Raw genomic sequence first — 14,004 nt, 5'->3', positions numbered from 1 at the left:
ATGAGGTAACAGAGAGGGTTGATGAGGGCAATACGGTTGATGTGTGTATGGACTTTCAAAAGGCGTTTGATAAAAAGTGCCTAATAGGCTGGTCAGCAAAATTGAAGCCCATGGAATAAAAAGTGGCAGCACGGATACGAAATTGGCTAAGTGACAAGAAACAGTGGCAGTGAACGGTTGTTTCTCGGTCTGAAGGAATGCATACAGTGGTGTTCCCCAGGAGTCGTTACTAGGACTAGGCTGCTTTTTAAATAAATAAATAAATGACTTGGGTGTACGGGGCACAATTTCAAAATGTGCAGATGACACAAAACTTGAAAGTGTAGTGAACAGTGAGGAGGATAGTGATAGACTTCAAGAGGATACAGACAGGCTGGTGGAATGGGCGGGCATGTGACAGATGAAATTTAACGCAGAGAAGTGTGAAGTGATACATTTCAGTAGGAAGAACGAGGAGAGGCAATATAAACTATGCAGGATCAGAGACCTAGGGATATATGTGCACAAAACTTTTGAAGGCAGCAGGACAGATTGAGAAAGCGGTGAAAGCAGCATATGGGATCCTGGGCTTCATAGAGGACAAAAGCAAGGAAGTTATGTTGAACTTTTTTAAAACACTGGTTCAGCCACAACTGGAGTATTGTGTCCAATTCTGGGCACCACACTTTAGGAAGGATGTGAAGGCCATAGAGGGTACAGAAATGATTTATTAGAAAAATTCCAGGGATGAGACTTCAGTTACATGGATAAGCTGGAGAAGCTGGGATTGTTCTCCTTGGAACAAAGAAGGTTGAGAGGAGATTTGATAGAAGTGTTCAAAATCATGACAGGTTTAGAAAAAGTAAATAAAGAGAAACTGTTCCCATTGGCAGAAGGGTCGAGAACCAGAGGACAGATTTAAGATGATTGGCAAAAGAACCAAAAGGCGACATGAAGAAAAACTCTTCTTTAAACGCAGCGAGTAGTTATGATCTGGAATGCACTGCCTGAATAAGTGGTGGAAGCAAATTTAATTGTGGCTTTCAAAAAGGAATTGGATAAATATTCAAAGTGAAAAAATTTGGAGCGCTACAGGGAAAGAGGACGAACTGGATTGCTCTTACATAGAGCTGGCATGGGCTCGATGGGCTGAATGGCATCCTCCTGTGCTGTAACGATTCTACAACACCTGGATTTCTCTTAATTGTATGGATTTGCACTGCTCAGTGATGTAAAATTACTTTTCGTATACACTAATAAAATGCATTGGGGAGTTACTTAGTGGAGTCAGGGATCTTGTCCAGATTTTGGGGCAGGGGTCCTATTTACTCCTTAAATCAATAAGGTTCTTATGCATGATAATTAAATATCCAGCACATGTAATGGTACTTAAACATACTTTTAAAAAGATAATACTTACAACCAGACCTAGTGATGCCTGGTTGGGGATTTAAACGTGTTAGATAAAGACTTAATTATCTTCGGCCTTAATAAATCCAAATACTCAATAAAACACCCAATTTTTATATATTTTTTCTTACTCCTTCCATGTGACAATTCTGCATTATATAAAAGTTAAAATACAGCTCCATACAAGGAAAATTTTAATGCAATTGTCCCTTATCAATGCTTTTAGTTTTAATGAGTTCCTTTTCTGTAGGCCATTACAACGCCCTTACAACAGTGACTACAGTCAATGAAGTATTTTCGAAGAGTAAAGTGCCATGGGACAACCTGAGGTCATGAAAAGCGTGCTATATAAATGCAAGTCTTTCTTTACTGTTATCTATCGATAGTTTCACTCAGATTACGTATAATTGCTATTCCAGCAAGTGAAACTTTTAATTCGAAGTCACTACCATTCCATACCAATCTTCTGCTTCTATCAATTAAAAAGGATGTATACTCCAATGTTTTTCTTCAAGTGTTGTAACTGTTTCCTGGACTTGTTACCAATTGACTTCAGTTTGTTAGCACACTTGAGTCTGTTTTAAAGCTCTGCTACTTGAAGAACTGCATAATTGAGGACAGATATTTAATTGAAGGGTTGCGTTTCACTCCTTCTCTCTCGGGCTGTTAAGAGAAGCAAGGGAGGAAATAGCAGAGGCTCTGACCATCATTTTCCAATCCTCCATGGATACAGGCATGATGCCAGAGGATTGCTCACAGCGGAAATAGTTTCTCTCTATCCACCCTATCTGTTCCCCTTAATATCTTATAAACTTCGATCAGATCACCCCTTAACCTTCGAAACTCCAGAGAATACAACCCCAATTTGTGTAATCTCTTCGTAACTTAACCCTTGAAGTCCGGGTATCATTCTAGTAAACCTACGCTGCACTCCTGCCAAGGCCAATATGTCCTTCGGAAGGTGCGGTGTCCAGAACTGCTCACAGTACTCCAGGTGCGGTCTAACCAGGGTTTTGTATAGCTGCAGCATAACTTCTGCCCCCTTGTATTCTAGTCCTCGAGATACAAAGGCCAGCATTCCATTAGTCTTCTTGATTATTTTCTGCACCTGTTCATGACACTTCAATGATCCATGTACCCTGTACCCCTAAGTCCCTTTGGACATCCACTGTTTTTAACTTTTTACCATTTAGAAAGTACCCTGTTCTAACCTTTTTTGATCCAAAGTGGATGACCACACATTTGTCTACATTGAATTCCATTCACCACAGTTTTGCCCATTCACCAAATCTATCAATATTGTTTTGTAATTTTATGTTTTCACCTACACTGCTTACAATGCCACCAATCTTTGTGTCATCGGCAAACTTAGATATGAGACTTTCTATGCCTTCATCTAAGTTGTTAATAAATAATGTGAATAATTGAGGCCCCAAGACAGATCCCTGTGGGACTCCACTAGTCACATCCTGCCAATGTGAGTACCTACCCATTATCCCTACTCTGTCCCCTTTCGCTCAGCCAACTTCCTATCCAAGTCCGTACTTTTCCCTCGATTCCATGGGCTTCTATCTTAGCTAACAGTTAATGAGGGTAACGCGTTTGATGTAGTGTACATGGATTTTAGCAAGGCTTTTGACAAGGTCCCACATGGCAGACTGGTCAAAAAAAGTAAAAGCCCATAGGATCCAAGGGAACGTGGCTAGTTGGATCCAAAATTGGCTCAGAGGCAGGATGCAAAGGTTAATGGTTGACGGGTGTTTTTGCGACTGAAAGGCTGTTTCCAGTGGGGTCCCGCAAGGTAGTACTAGGTCCCTTGCTTTTTGTGGTGTATATTGATGATTTAGACTTGAATATGGGGGGCTTGATCAAGCAGATGATACAAAAATTGGCCGTGTGGTTGATAGTGAGGAGGAAAGCTGTAGACTGCAAGAAGAAGGGTTGTTTTCTTTGGAACAAAAGGAGGCTGAGGGGAGATTTAATTGAGGTATATAAAATTATGATGGGACTAGATAGAGTGAATAGGGAGGACCTATTTCCCTTAGCAAAGGGGTCAGTGACCAGGGGGGCATAGATTTAAAGTAACTGGTAGAAGGATTAGAGAGGAGCTGAGGAGAAATATTTTCACCCAGAGGGTGGTCGTGAGGGTCTGGAACTCACTGCCTGAAAGGGTGGTAGAGGCAGAAACCTTCAACTCATTTAAAAAGTACTTGGATATGCACTTGAAGTGCTGTAACCTGCAGGGCTACAGCCCAAATGCTGGAAAGTGGGATTAAGCTAGATAGCTGCTTTTTGGCCAGCAAGGACGTAATGGGCTGAATGGCCTCCTTCTGTGCTGTAACTGTCTATGATTCTATTCTATGATCACATCTTTGTTAAAAAAAAAATACACTTCACATCTCTGAGCTGTGCAACTCCATACAATTAACATATCTGGGAACACAGTGGTTTGAATCCATATATTGCTGAATTTCTGATCTTGGCTGTGGTGCACAGATGCCACAGTTAAGTATGCACTAGTGGCAGTTTAAGAAAAGACAGAGCCGTGGAAGTAGGTCACCCTCCCATCTCAAAAAAAGTCACATTTTTCACTGAGTTTATAGATAGCAATGTGCTTTCTTTTTTAGTTGAAGTGAAAGTATATTGTAACACCCCCCCACCCACCACTCTTTTGGGCAGAATCTTCCTGTTAGAGCTACTCAAAGCGCACATCTAACCCAAGTGACCCTGCTTCCCTCCGCATCGAAAAGAGTAGCCCGACAGGATAGTTGCATTGAAGATATGCTGTTCCTTAATTAATGTTGGCAGAATCACTAATATTGCAATCTTACCAATGATTTAGCACTCAAAACAAAAGACTTAAAAACTTCATGGCAAGCAAAGCAGTGCTCCTGTGATCTCCTTCAAAATAAGTCAGCCCTTACATTCATGATGTTTACTGTCGCTTAGGTTTGTAGTATTGTATCAAAAATATGATTGAACATATTAAAAAAAATCAAAACAATTCCCAGTCCTCCAGCAATGCCTTCCAATAACCCAGTTTACAGTATATTACAGAACATGATTTTAAAATTAATTTTATATTTTTCTATGTACTCGCCACCCTCACACATCCAACGTACGCAGTGAACAGATTCTGAATTTGAAGTAGAGGAAGAGAGTTTAAGTGATGTAACTAATGTTTTTCTGATGCCTTACCAGTAATATATGGCTTCCATGTGTATTTAATCAAACTAGATAGCAGTTGTTTACAACCAAAGATAATGCAGAAGTGTGAACTTGGCTCAGTGTCAGCAGTCTTGTCTCCAAGACAGAAACTAGTGAATTCAAGCCTCAGTTCAGGACTGGAGTACATAATCTCGACTGACTGAGAGACTACTGCTTTGTTGAAGGGATCATCTTTTGGACGAAATGTTACATAGAGATCCTGTATTCAAACGGTCTGCTACATTTGCCGACAAAACAGTGGCTACACCTCAGAAGGAATTAATTGGCTGTAAAGCATTTTGGGACAACCAGAGGATGTGAAAGACAATATAAATGCAAGTTCTGACTTTCTTAGAAAGAACTGCATATTTCTAATGACTATTCGTTATGAAAGTTGGAAAAGGGATTTAGTGAGTAAAATTATTTCTTATGGCACAAAGAAAGAGTCCGGCAAGTTAAGAGATTTTCAAGGGTGGCTTGCTGCCAGCTGAAAAGCCTTCATTATAATTATTAGACAGACACTTCCATTCTTAAGCAAGTGTTAAAAATGGCAAAAGATTACAAATTAGGTAGCTTTGTCGCTGACAATGGCCAGTCATAAACATCGGGAAGAAATGATTCATAATCGGTCTTCCATATCTTTGACAGAAAATACTCGTTTTTGTCCTTAGGCTCTGGATACTTAAACGCCATGCCTTTTGAATACAAGAATTCTGCAACCTGTAACAAATCAAAAACAAATTCAGACCTACATGCAGCAGTGGGATAAACATGCAAAAAGTAAGATACCTGTAAAATTGATTTTCTCAAAAGGGTCCAAATCTCTAATGGAGAGGGGAAATGAAGAAAAAACCCAGGAAAAAACAATTTTAACTGAAAGAAAATAGCAAAAAAATAATGACTGCTGAAAAAGTACAGCATGACCAGAACAGGGCAGCCTTTCAGGTGCCAATTCTGGATTTGGAAACAATGGTCTCTATAAACTGGTATTCTCCAGGAAAGAAAGTGATTAGTGGACAAACATTTAACACCATATGACATTTCTGTTTACTATTTTGGTAGAGGTGCTAACTCATTTGAAGTAATGGGTTAACCTTGGTGTTTAAAATAGCAGAGAGGAGCATTATAAAGGCACTGTTAAATAATTATTGATATTAGTAGATTAATTTATCAGCCCTAGTTTGTAACTGGAAATCATCCAGAGTACTCAGGTGATCATAAAATGTTTGTGGTGCTCGGTGCCAAGATATTTATCCACCTTATTTACCTGAACACAAAAAAACTTGTATTATACACATGAAAATAGGCTAAATAGGATGGTGCTGCATCTTGTCAACTTCCTCTTCCAGGCTAGTTGGTGCAACAATATGTCAATTCAATGATTTAACCGCCCTAAAGATAGCCAATTTATTGGTTATTGCTGAGCAAATCTGGTCCAGATCTTCTGAATTAATAGACTGATTTAGTAAATTAAACTGATTTTCCTCTTAACCTTTTCCCTACATTGCAACAGTGACTACACTTCAAAAGTAACTCAATACCCGTGAAGCGCTTTGAGACGACCCAAGCTCACGAAAAGCACTATACAAATGCAAGTTAAATACCGATGACAAAGATTGGTGGCATTGTAAGCAGTGTAGATGAAAACATAAAATTACAAAGGGATATTGATAGATTAGGTGAATGGACAAAACTGTGGCAAATGGAATTCAGTGTAGATAAATGTGAGGTCATCCACTTTGGATCAAAAATAGAACAGGGTACTTTCTAAATGGTAAAAAGTTAAAAAACAGTGGATGTCCAAAGGGACCTGGGGGTTCAGGTACATAGATCATTGAAGTGTCATGAACAGGTGCAGAAAATAATCAATAAGGCTAATGGAATGGTAGCCTTTATATCTAGAGGACTAGAGTACAAGGGGGCAGAAGTTATGCTGCAGCTATACAAAACCCTGGTTAGATCACACCTGGAGTACTGTGAGCAGTTCTGGGCACTGTACCTTCCGAAGGACATATTGGCCTTGGAGGGAGTGCAGCGTAGGTTTACTAGAATGATACCCGGACTTCAAGGGTTAAGTTACGAAGAGAAATTACACAAATTGGGGTTACGTTCTCTCGAGTTTCGAAGGTTAAGGGGTGATCTGATCGAAGTTTATAAGATATTAAGGGGAACGGATAGGGTGGATAGAGAGAAACTATTTCCGCTGGTTGGGGATTCTTGGAGTAGGGGGCACAGTCTAAAAATTAGAGCCAGACCTTTCAGGAGTGAGATTTGAAAACACTTCTACACACAAAGAGTAGTAGTAGTTTGGAACCCTCTTCCGCAAACAGCAATTGATGCTGGCTCAATTGCTAATTTTAAATCAGAGAAAGATAGCTTTTTGGCAACCAAAGGTATTAAGGGATATGGGCCAAAGGCAGGTATATGGAGTTAGATCACAGATCAGCCATGATCTTATCAAATGGCGGAGCTTGAGGGGCTGAATGGCCTACTCCTGTTCCTATGTTCCTAAGTTTTTGTATGGCAAGTTGCTGAAAGTGAGAGCTGATAACAGCACTGCGAGGGAAACAACACATCTGGGACCCGAGTGAACAGGGCAAGCAACCGTGCATCTCCTTAACCAATCAGGTTGAAAGTTTGTGAAATAAACAGCGCAAGGACTGATAAGGAAGTGTAAATTAATCAAACTTAGAGGATAAAACCAGAAGTTCAGATGGATTGCATGCACGCATACTAAAAGTAGTTAGAGCAGAGACACTATTACATATATATAAAAATTCATTAGAAAATGGAATAGTGCCAAAGGACTGGCAGACAGCTATAGTGATTCCTATATTTAAAAAAGATAAAACCAGTTCAGGGAACTATAGACCAATTAGCTCAATGTCAGTGGTAGGAAAGATAATGGAATCCTTACTCAAAGATGTAATAGAAAAATATCTAGAATCCAAAAATATAATACAGAATAGTCAGCACGGATTTCAAAAGAGAAGGTCATGCTTGACCTACCTTCTTGAATTGCAAAAGGCCTAGGAGTATAGAAAGTGCAGGGGTGAAATTAAAAAAGGAAATTAGGAAAGCAAAGGGAGGACATGAAAAAATATTGGCGAGTAAAATTAAGCAAAGCCCAAAGATGTTTTATAAATATATAAAGAGCAAGAGGATAACTACAGAGTAGGGTCAATTCGAGACCAAAATGGTAACCTATATGTGGAAGTGGAAGATATGGATATGGTTCTTAATGAATACTTTGTGGCTGTCGTCACAAAAGAGGGGGACGTGCAGACAGTATAGTTAAGGAGGAGAAGTGTGAAATATTGGATGAAATGTATCCCAGGTTAAGAGAAGCAAGAAAGGAAATAGTGGAGGCTCTGACCATCATTTTTCAATCCTCTCTGGCTACAGGCGTGCTGCCGGAGGATTGGACGACTGCTAATGTTACACCCTTGTTTAAAAAAAGGAGAAAGGGATAGACTGAGTAATTACAGGCCAGTCAGCCTAACCTCAGTGGTGGGCCAATTATTGGAAACTATTCTGAGGGACAGTGTTAAGAGTCATTTAGAAAGGCATGGATTAATCAAGGACAGTCAGCATGGATTTGTTACGGGAAGGTTGTGTCTGAATTTTTTTGCGGACGTAACAAAGAGGGTCGATGAAGTAGCACATTTGATGTGGTCTACATGGATTTTTGGCAAGGCTTTTGACAAGGTTCCACTTGGCAGACTGGTCAGAAAAGTAAAAACCCATGGGATCAAAGAGAAAAAGTGGCAAGTTGGATCCAAAATTGGCTCAATGGCAGGAAGCAAAGGGTAATGGTTGACGGGTGTTTGTGTGACTGGAAGGCTGATTCCATTGGGGTTCTGCAGGGCTCAGTACTAAGTCTTTTGGAGTATATATATATTAATGATTTAGACATAAATGGAAGGGGCATAATTAAGAAGTTTGCAGATGATACAAAAATTGGCTGTGTGGTTGATAGTAAGGAAGAAAGCTGCAGACTGCAGGAAGATATCAATAGACTAGTCAGGTGGGCAGAAAAGTGGTAAATGGAATTCAATATGGAGAAGTGTGAGGTAATGCATTTGGGTAGGGCAAATAAGGTAAAGGAATACACAATAAATGGGAGAATACTGAGAAGTGTAGAGGAACAGGGGGACCTTGGAGTACATGTCCACAGATCCCTGAAGGTTGCAGACAGGTAGATAAGGTGTTTAAAAAGGCATACGGGATACTTTCCTTTATTAGCTGAGGCACAGTATACAAGAGCAGGGAGGCAATGAAAGAACTATATAAAACACTAGTTAGGCCACAGCTTGAGTACTGCGTACAGTTCTGGTCACATTACAGGAAAAACGTGATTGGACTGGAGAGGGTACAGAGGAGATTTACGAGGATGTTGCCCGGACTGGAGAAAGGGTGTAAAGGATAAATCCAGCAACCATAGGTCAGTTTAACCTCAGGGGAAGGGAAATTTTTAGAAACAATAATCCAGGACAGAATTAACAGTCACTTGGATGAGTGTGGATTGATTAGGGAAAGCCAGCATAGATTTGTTAAAGGCAGATCATGTTTAACTAACTTGATAGAGTTTTTTGATGCGGTAACCGAGAGGGTAGATGAGGGCAATGCAGTTGATGTGGTGTATACGGACTTTCAAAAGGCGTTTGATAAACTGCTGCATGGTAGGCTTGTCATCAAGAATAAAGGGGGCAGTAGCAACATGGATACAGAATTGGCTAAGTGACATGAAACAGAGAGTAGCAGTGAATGGTTGTTTTTCAGGCTGGAGGGAGGTGTACAGTGGTGTTCCCCTTGACTTGGACTTGGGTGTACAGGGCACAATTTCAAAATTTGCAGATGACACAAAACATGGAAGTGTAGTAAACAGTGAGGAAGATAGTGATAGACTTCATGAGGACATAGACATGCTGGTGGCATGGGCAGATGAAATTTAACAGAGAAGTGCAAAATTATGCATTTTGGCAGGAAGAATGAGGAGGTGCAATATAAACTAAATGGTACAATTCTAAAGGTGGTACAGGAACAGACAGGTGGTAGGATAGAGTGAGAAAGAGGTTGAAAAAGCATATGGGATCCTGGGCTTTATAAATAGAGGCAGGGTACAAAAGCAAGGAAATTATGTTGAAGTTTTATAAAACACTGGTTCGACCACAGCCGGAGTATTGGTGTCCAATTCTGGGCATCGCTCTTTCGGAAGGATGTGAAGGCCTTAGAAAGGGTGCAGAAAAGATTTACTGGAATGGTTCCAGGGATGAGGGACTTCAATTACATGGATAGACTGGAGGAGGGAGGGGTTGTTCTCAGAGCAGAGAAGGTTAAGAGGAGATGTGATAGAATTGTTCAAAATCACAAAGGGTTAAGATAAGATAAATAAAGAGAAACTGTTCTCACTGGCGGACGGGTCGAGAACCAGAGGACACAGATTTATGGTAATTGGTAAAAGAAGCAAAGGCGACTAGAGGAAACACATTTTTTTAAAACGCAGTGAGTAGTTATAATCTGGAATGCACTGCCTGGAAGGGTGGTGGAAGCAGATTCGATGGCAACTTTCAAAAAGGGAATTGGATAAATACTTGAAGGGAAAAAATTCACAGGGCGATGGGGGAAGACCAGGGGAATGGGACTAATTGGATAGCTCTTTCAAAGACCCGGCACAGGCACGATGGGCCCAATGGCCTCCTCTTGTGCTGTACCTATTATGATACCATGAACAGCGCCATTATGAACTATGCTGAGATGACAAACTGCAAGAATGAAGCACAAGTGATTTCTGACACACATGTAAAATATATAGCAACACAAACAGGAATCGGCCATTCAGCACCTCAGGCCTGTTCCGCCATTCAATTAGATAATGGCTGATCTGCATCTCAACTCCATTTACCTGCCCTTGTTCCATATTCCACGATACCCTTGCCTAACAAAAATATCAATCTCAGTCTTCAAAATTTCAACTGATTCAACATCTACAGCCTTTTGAAGAAGTGAGTTCCAGATTTCCACTATCCTCTATGAAAAAGCACTTCTGGATTTCACTCCTAATTGGCCTAGCTCTAATTTTATTATGCCGCTTTGTTCTGGACTCCCCCATCAGAGGAAATAGAGAAACTATCAAATGCCTTAATGTAAATACCTTGATTAGATCACCTAAGCTCAAGGGAATACAAGCCAAGTTTATGCAACCTGTCCTCATATTTTAGCCCTTTAAACCCTGGTATCATTCTTGTGAATCTACATTGCCCCCACTCCAAGGCCAATATATCTTTCCTGAGCTTCAGTGCCCAAAACTGAACACAGTACTCCAGATGGAGTTTGACCAAGGTTCTGTACAATGAAAGTACACTTCCTCACTTTCATGTACATAAACACCTAAATCCCTTTGCTCCTCCACAACTCCTGGTCTCACCATTTGAAAATAAGTACGCTCCTCTGCGCACATTTTTGCAAACAAGGATCTAGGAGCTTACAACAGGAAATCACAATCAAATTATGGTGATAAAAGTCTGTGCTCTTTTACATATTCAAACCATACATTTACCAATCTAGCATTCTGACTGGCTGTTAAAAAAGCAGTTGAAGATACTCATTTATAATGGGTTCCCATCACTGTGGTGAAAATGCAGTCTGGACACGTACATCAGACAGAAGTAACTGCACCAGAAAAAAAGAAAAAAACTCACATTTTCTCTCCCCAGAAGTGTGTTCCTCCCATACAAAAAATACTCAAATATCAGAAACTGCACAATACAGACAATGGAGGTATACTTGCCATTTCAAGGATCCGGTCACATTTTGATACAGTAAAAAAAAAATTTATATGTATACACCTCCATGTAAAGAGGATGCTCACCTTAACCGCGGTGCAGATGGAAACTTGACGAATATTGGATAGGGGTGGATAAAGGCGCCCTTGGGCTAATTCATCAGTGGTCACCTGCTCTGCCAGTGCCTGCAGAAAAGTTATGAGGTATCGTTGGACAAATACAAAACACAAACTAATAATTTTACTACAGTGCAGTCCTAATAGATTTCAGGAGGGCACTGCTTGCATTTTGCCAGTGACTAAAAAGCTTCAACTGTAAACCAAATACTTGTTAGAACTGCAGTTAGTATTAAAACCAGTCATATTAAATCTTCTAGGCCATGATTGTGGGTGGGCAGAAAATCATAGCAGGTAACAGGATTGGCTTCCAGAATTGTCTCACAAGGGTCTTGCGTTCAGAAAGGGGGAGGCACCTACTGGCCTCCCCCGCCCCCCAAAAAAATGACACACATTTCTCGGCTTCTGTTTCCAGCAGGTCCTCACCGACTTTCATCTGATGGGAAAGCTGCAGCAGCTTCCCTGCTAAAGCCTGTTAAAATTGAAATCTGGTTTCGATTTGAGTCATCGGGACCTGATGAGTATATGTAAAGAAGCACCCCGCCGGCTTTGGGCTGGTGACCTTGGGATACTATTCTCCTTCCTCCCAAGCACTTAGATTAGAGATTCAAAGTGAAATGAATTTGTGAAAGATGTGTCAAAAGGATGGTTGGTGTGGGAAATTGAAAACAGGGCAGTTGGTGGCTCTTCAGGGAGAGGCGAAGATTTTACAAGATAAGATGATTCAAATTAAGAATCATGGAATGGTTACAGCACAGAAGGCGGTCAAGTCCGTGCCGGCTCTCTGCAAGAGCAATCCAGCTCGTCCCACTCCCCCGCCCTGTCTCCGTAACCCTGCAAATTTTTTCCCCTTCAAGTACTTATCCAATTCCCTTTTGAAAGCCATGATTGAATCTGCCTCCACCATCCCCTCGGGCAGTGCATTCCAGATCAACCACTTGCTGTGTAAAAAAGCTTATCCTCATGTCACCTTTGGTTCTTTTGCCAATCACCTTAAATCTGTGTCCTCTGCTTCTCGACCCTTCCGCCAATGGGAACAGTTTCTCGCTAGCCACTCTGTCTCGACCCCTCACGATTTTGAGCATCTCTATCAAATCTCCTCTCAACCTTCTCTGCTCTAAGAAGAGCAACCCCAGCTTCTCTAGTCTATCCACATAACTGAAGTCCCTCATCCCTGGAACCATTCTAGTAAATCTTTTCTGCATCATCTCTAAGACCTCCACATCTTTCCTAAAGTGCGGTGCCCAGAACTGGACAAAATATTCCAATTGTGGCCGAATCAGTGTTTTATAAAGGTTTATCATAACCTTCTTGCTTTTGTACTCTATGCCTCTATTTATAAAGCCCAGGATGCTGTATGCTTCTTTAACCGCTTTCTCAACATGCCCTTCCACCTTCAACGATTTGTGCACATGTACCTTCAGGTCTCTGTTCCTGCACCCCCTTCAGAATTGTACCATTTAGTGTATATTGGTTCTCCTCATTCTTTGTACCAAAATGTATCACTTTGCACTTCTCTGCGTTAAACTTCATCTGCCATGTGCCCGTCCATCCACCAGCCTGTCTATATCCTCTTGAAGTCTATTACTATCCTCCTCACTGTTCACTACACTTCCAAGTTTTGTGTCATCTGCAAATTTTGAAATTGTGCCCTGTACACCCAAGCCATTAATATATATCAAGAAAAGCAGTAGTCCTAGTACTGACCCCTGGGGAACACCACTGTACACCTTCCTCCAGTCTGAAAAACAACCGTTCACCACTACTGTTTCCTGTCACTTAGTCAATTTCGTATCCATGCAGCCATTGCCCCATGGGCTTCAAATCTGCTGACAAGCCTATCATGCAGCACTTTATCAAACACCTTTTGGAAGTCCATGTACATCACATCAGCCGCACTGCCCTCATCAACCCTCTGTTACCTCATCAAAAAACTCAATCAAGTTGGTTAAACATGATTTACCTTGAACAAATCCATGCTGGCTTTCCTTAGTTGATCCACACTTGTCCAAGTGACTATTACTTTTGTCCCGGAATATCGTTTCTAAAAGCTTCCCCATCACTGAGGTTAAACCGACTGGCCTGCAGTTGCTGGGTTTATCCGTACACCCTTTTTTGAACAAGGGTGTAACATTTGCAATTCTCCAGTCCTTTGGCACCACCCCCATATCAAAGGATGATTGGAAGATTATGGCCAGTACCTCTGCAATTTCCACCCGTACTTTTCTCAGCAATCTAGGATGCATCCCATCCGGACCTGGTGACTTATCTACTTTAAGTACAGCCAGCCTTTCTAGTACCACCTCTTTAGCAATTTTTAGCCCATGCAGTATCTCAACCACCTCTTTTTTTACAGTGACATTGGCAGCATCATCTTCCTTGATAAAGACAGATGCAAAGAACTCAATTAGGGCCTCAGCAATGCCCTCTGCCTTCATGAGAAGGTGTCCTTTTTGGTCCCTAATCAGCCCCACTCTTCCTCTTACTATAAGCCAAAAGACGACTTT

The 14,004-nt window shown here is 41.0% G+C and overlaps 1 protein-coding gene across 1 annotated transcript in view; it reads right to left on the bottom strand.

Moving 5' to 3' along the window:
- Positions 1 to 5,057: 5,057 nt before the first annotated feature.
- me2 (malic enzyme 2, NAD(+)-dependent, mitochondrial) overlaps positions 5,058 to 14,004 on the bottom strand; it is a 76,027-nt gene continuing 67,080 nt past the window's right edge. The window contains exons 15-16 of the mRNA XM_067989403.1: positions 11,468 to 11,566; positions 5,058 to 5,316 (exon numbers count right to left, since the gene is read on the bottom strand). Of these exons, the coding sequence (XP_067845504.1) occupies positions 5,155 to 5,316; positions 11,468 to 11,566 (261 nt within the window). The 3' untranslated portion in view covers positions 5,058 to 5,154. The remainder of the gene's footprint in view (positions 5,317 to 11,467; positions 11,567 to 14,004) is intronic.

This window comes from Heptranchias perlo, chromosome 1 (assembly GCF_035084215.1).
Source record: "Heptranchias perlo isolate sHepPer1 chromosome 1, sHepPer1.hap1, whole genome shotgun sequence".
Lineage (NCBI taxonomy): Eukaryota > Metazoa > Chordata > Chondrichthyes > Hexanchiformes > Hexanchidae > Heptranchias > Heptranchias perlo.
The sequence above is the reverse complement of the archived record's forward strand: the minus strand, read 5'-3'. Positions and strand labels throughout refer to the sequence as shown.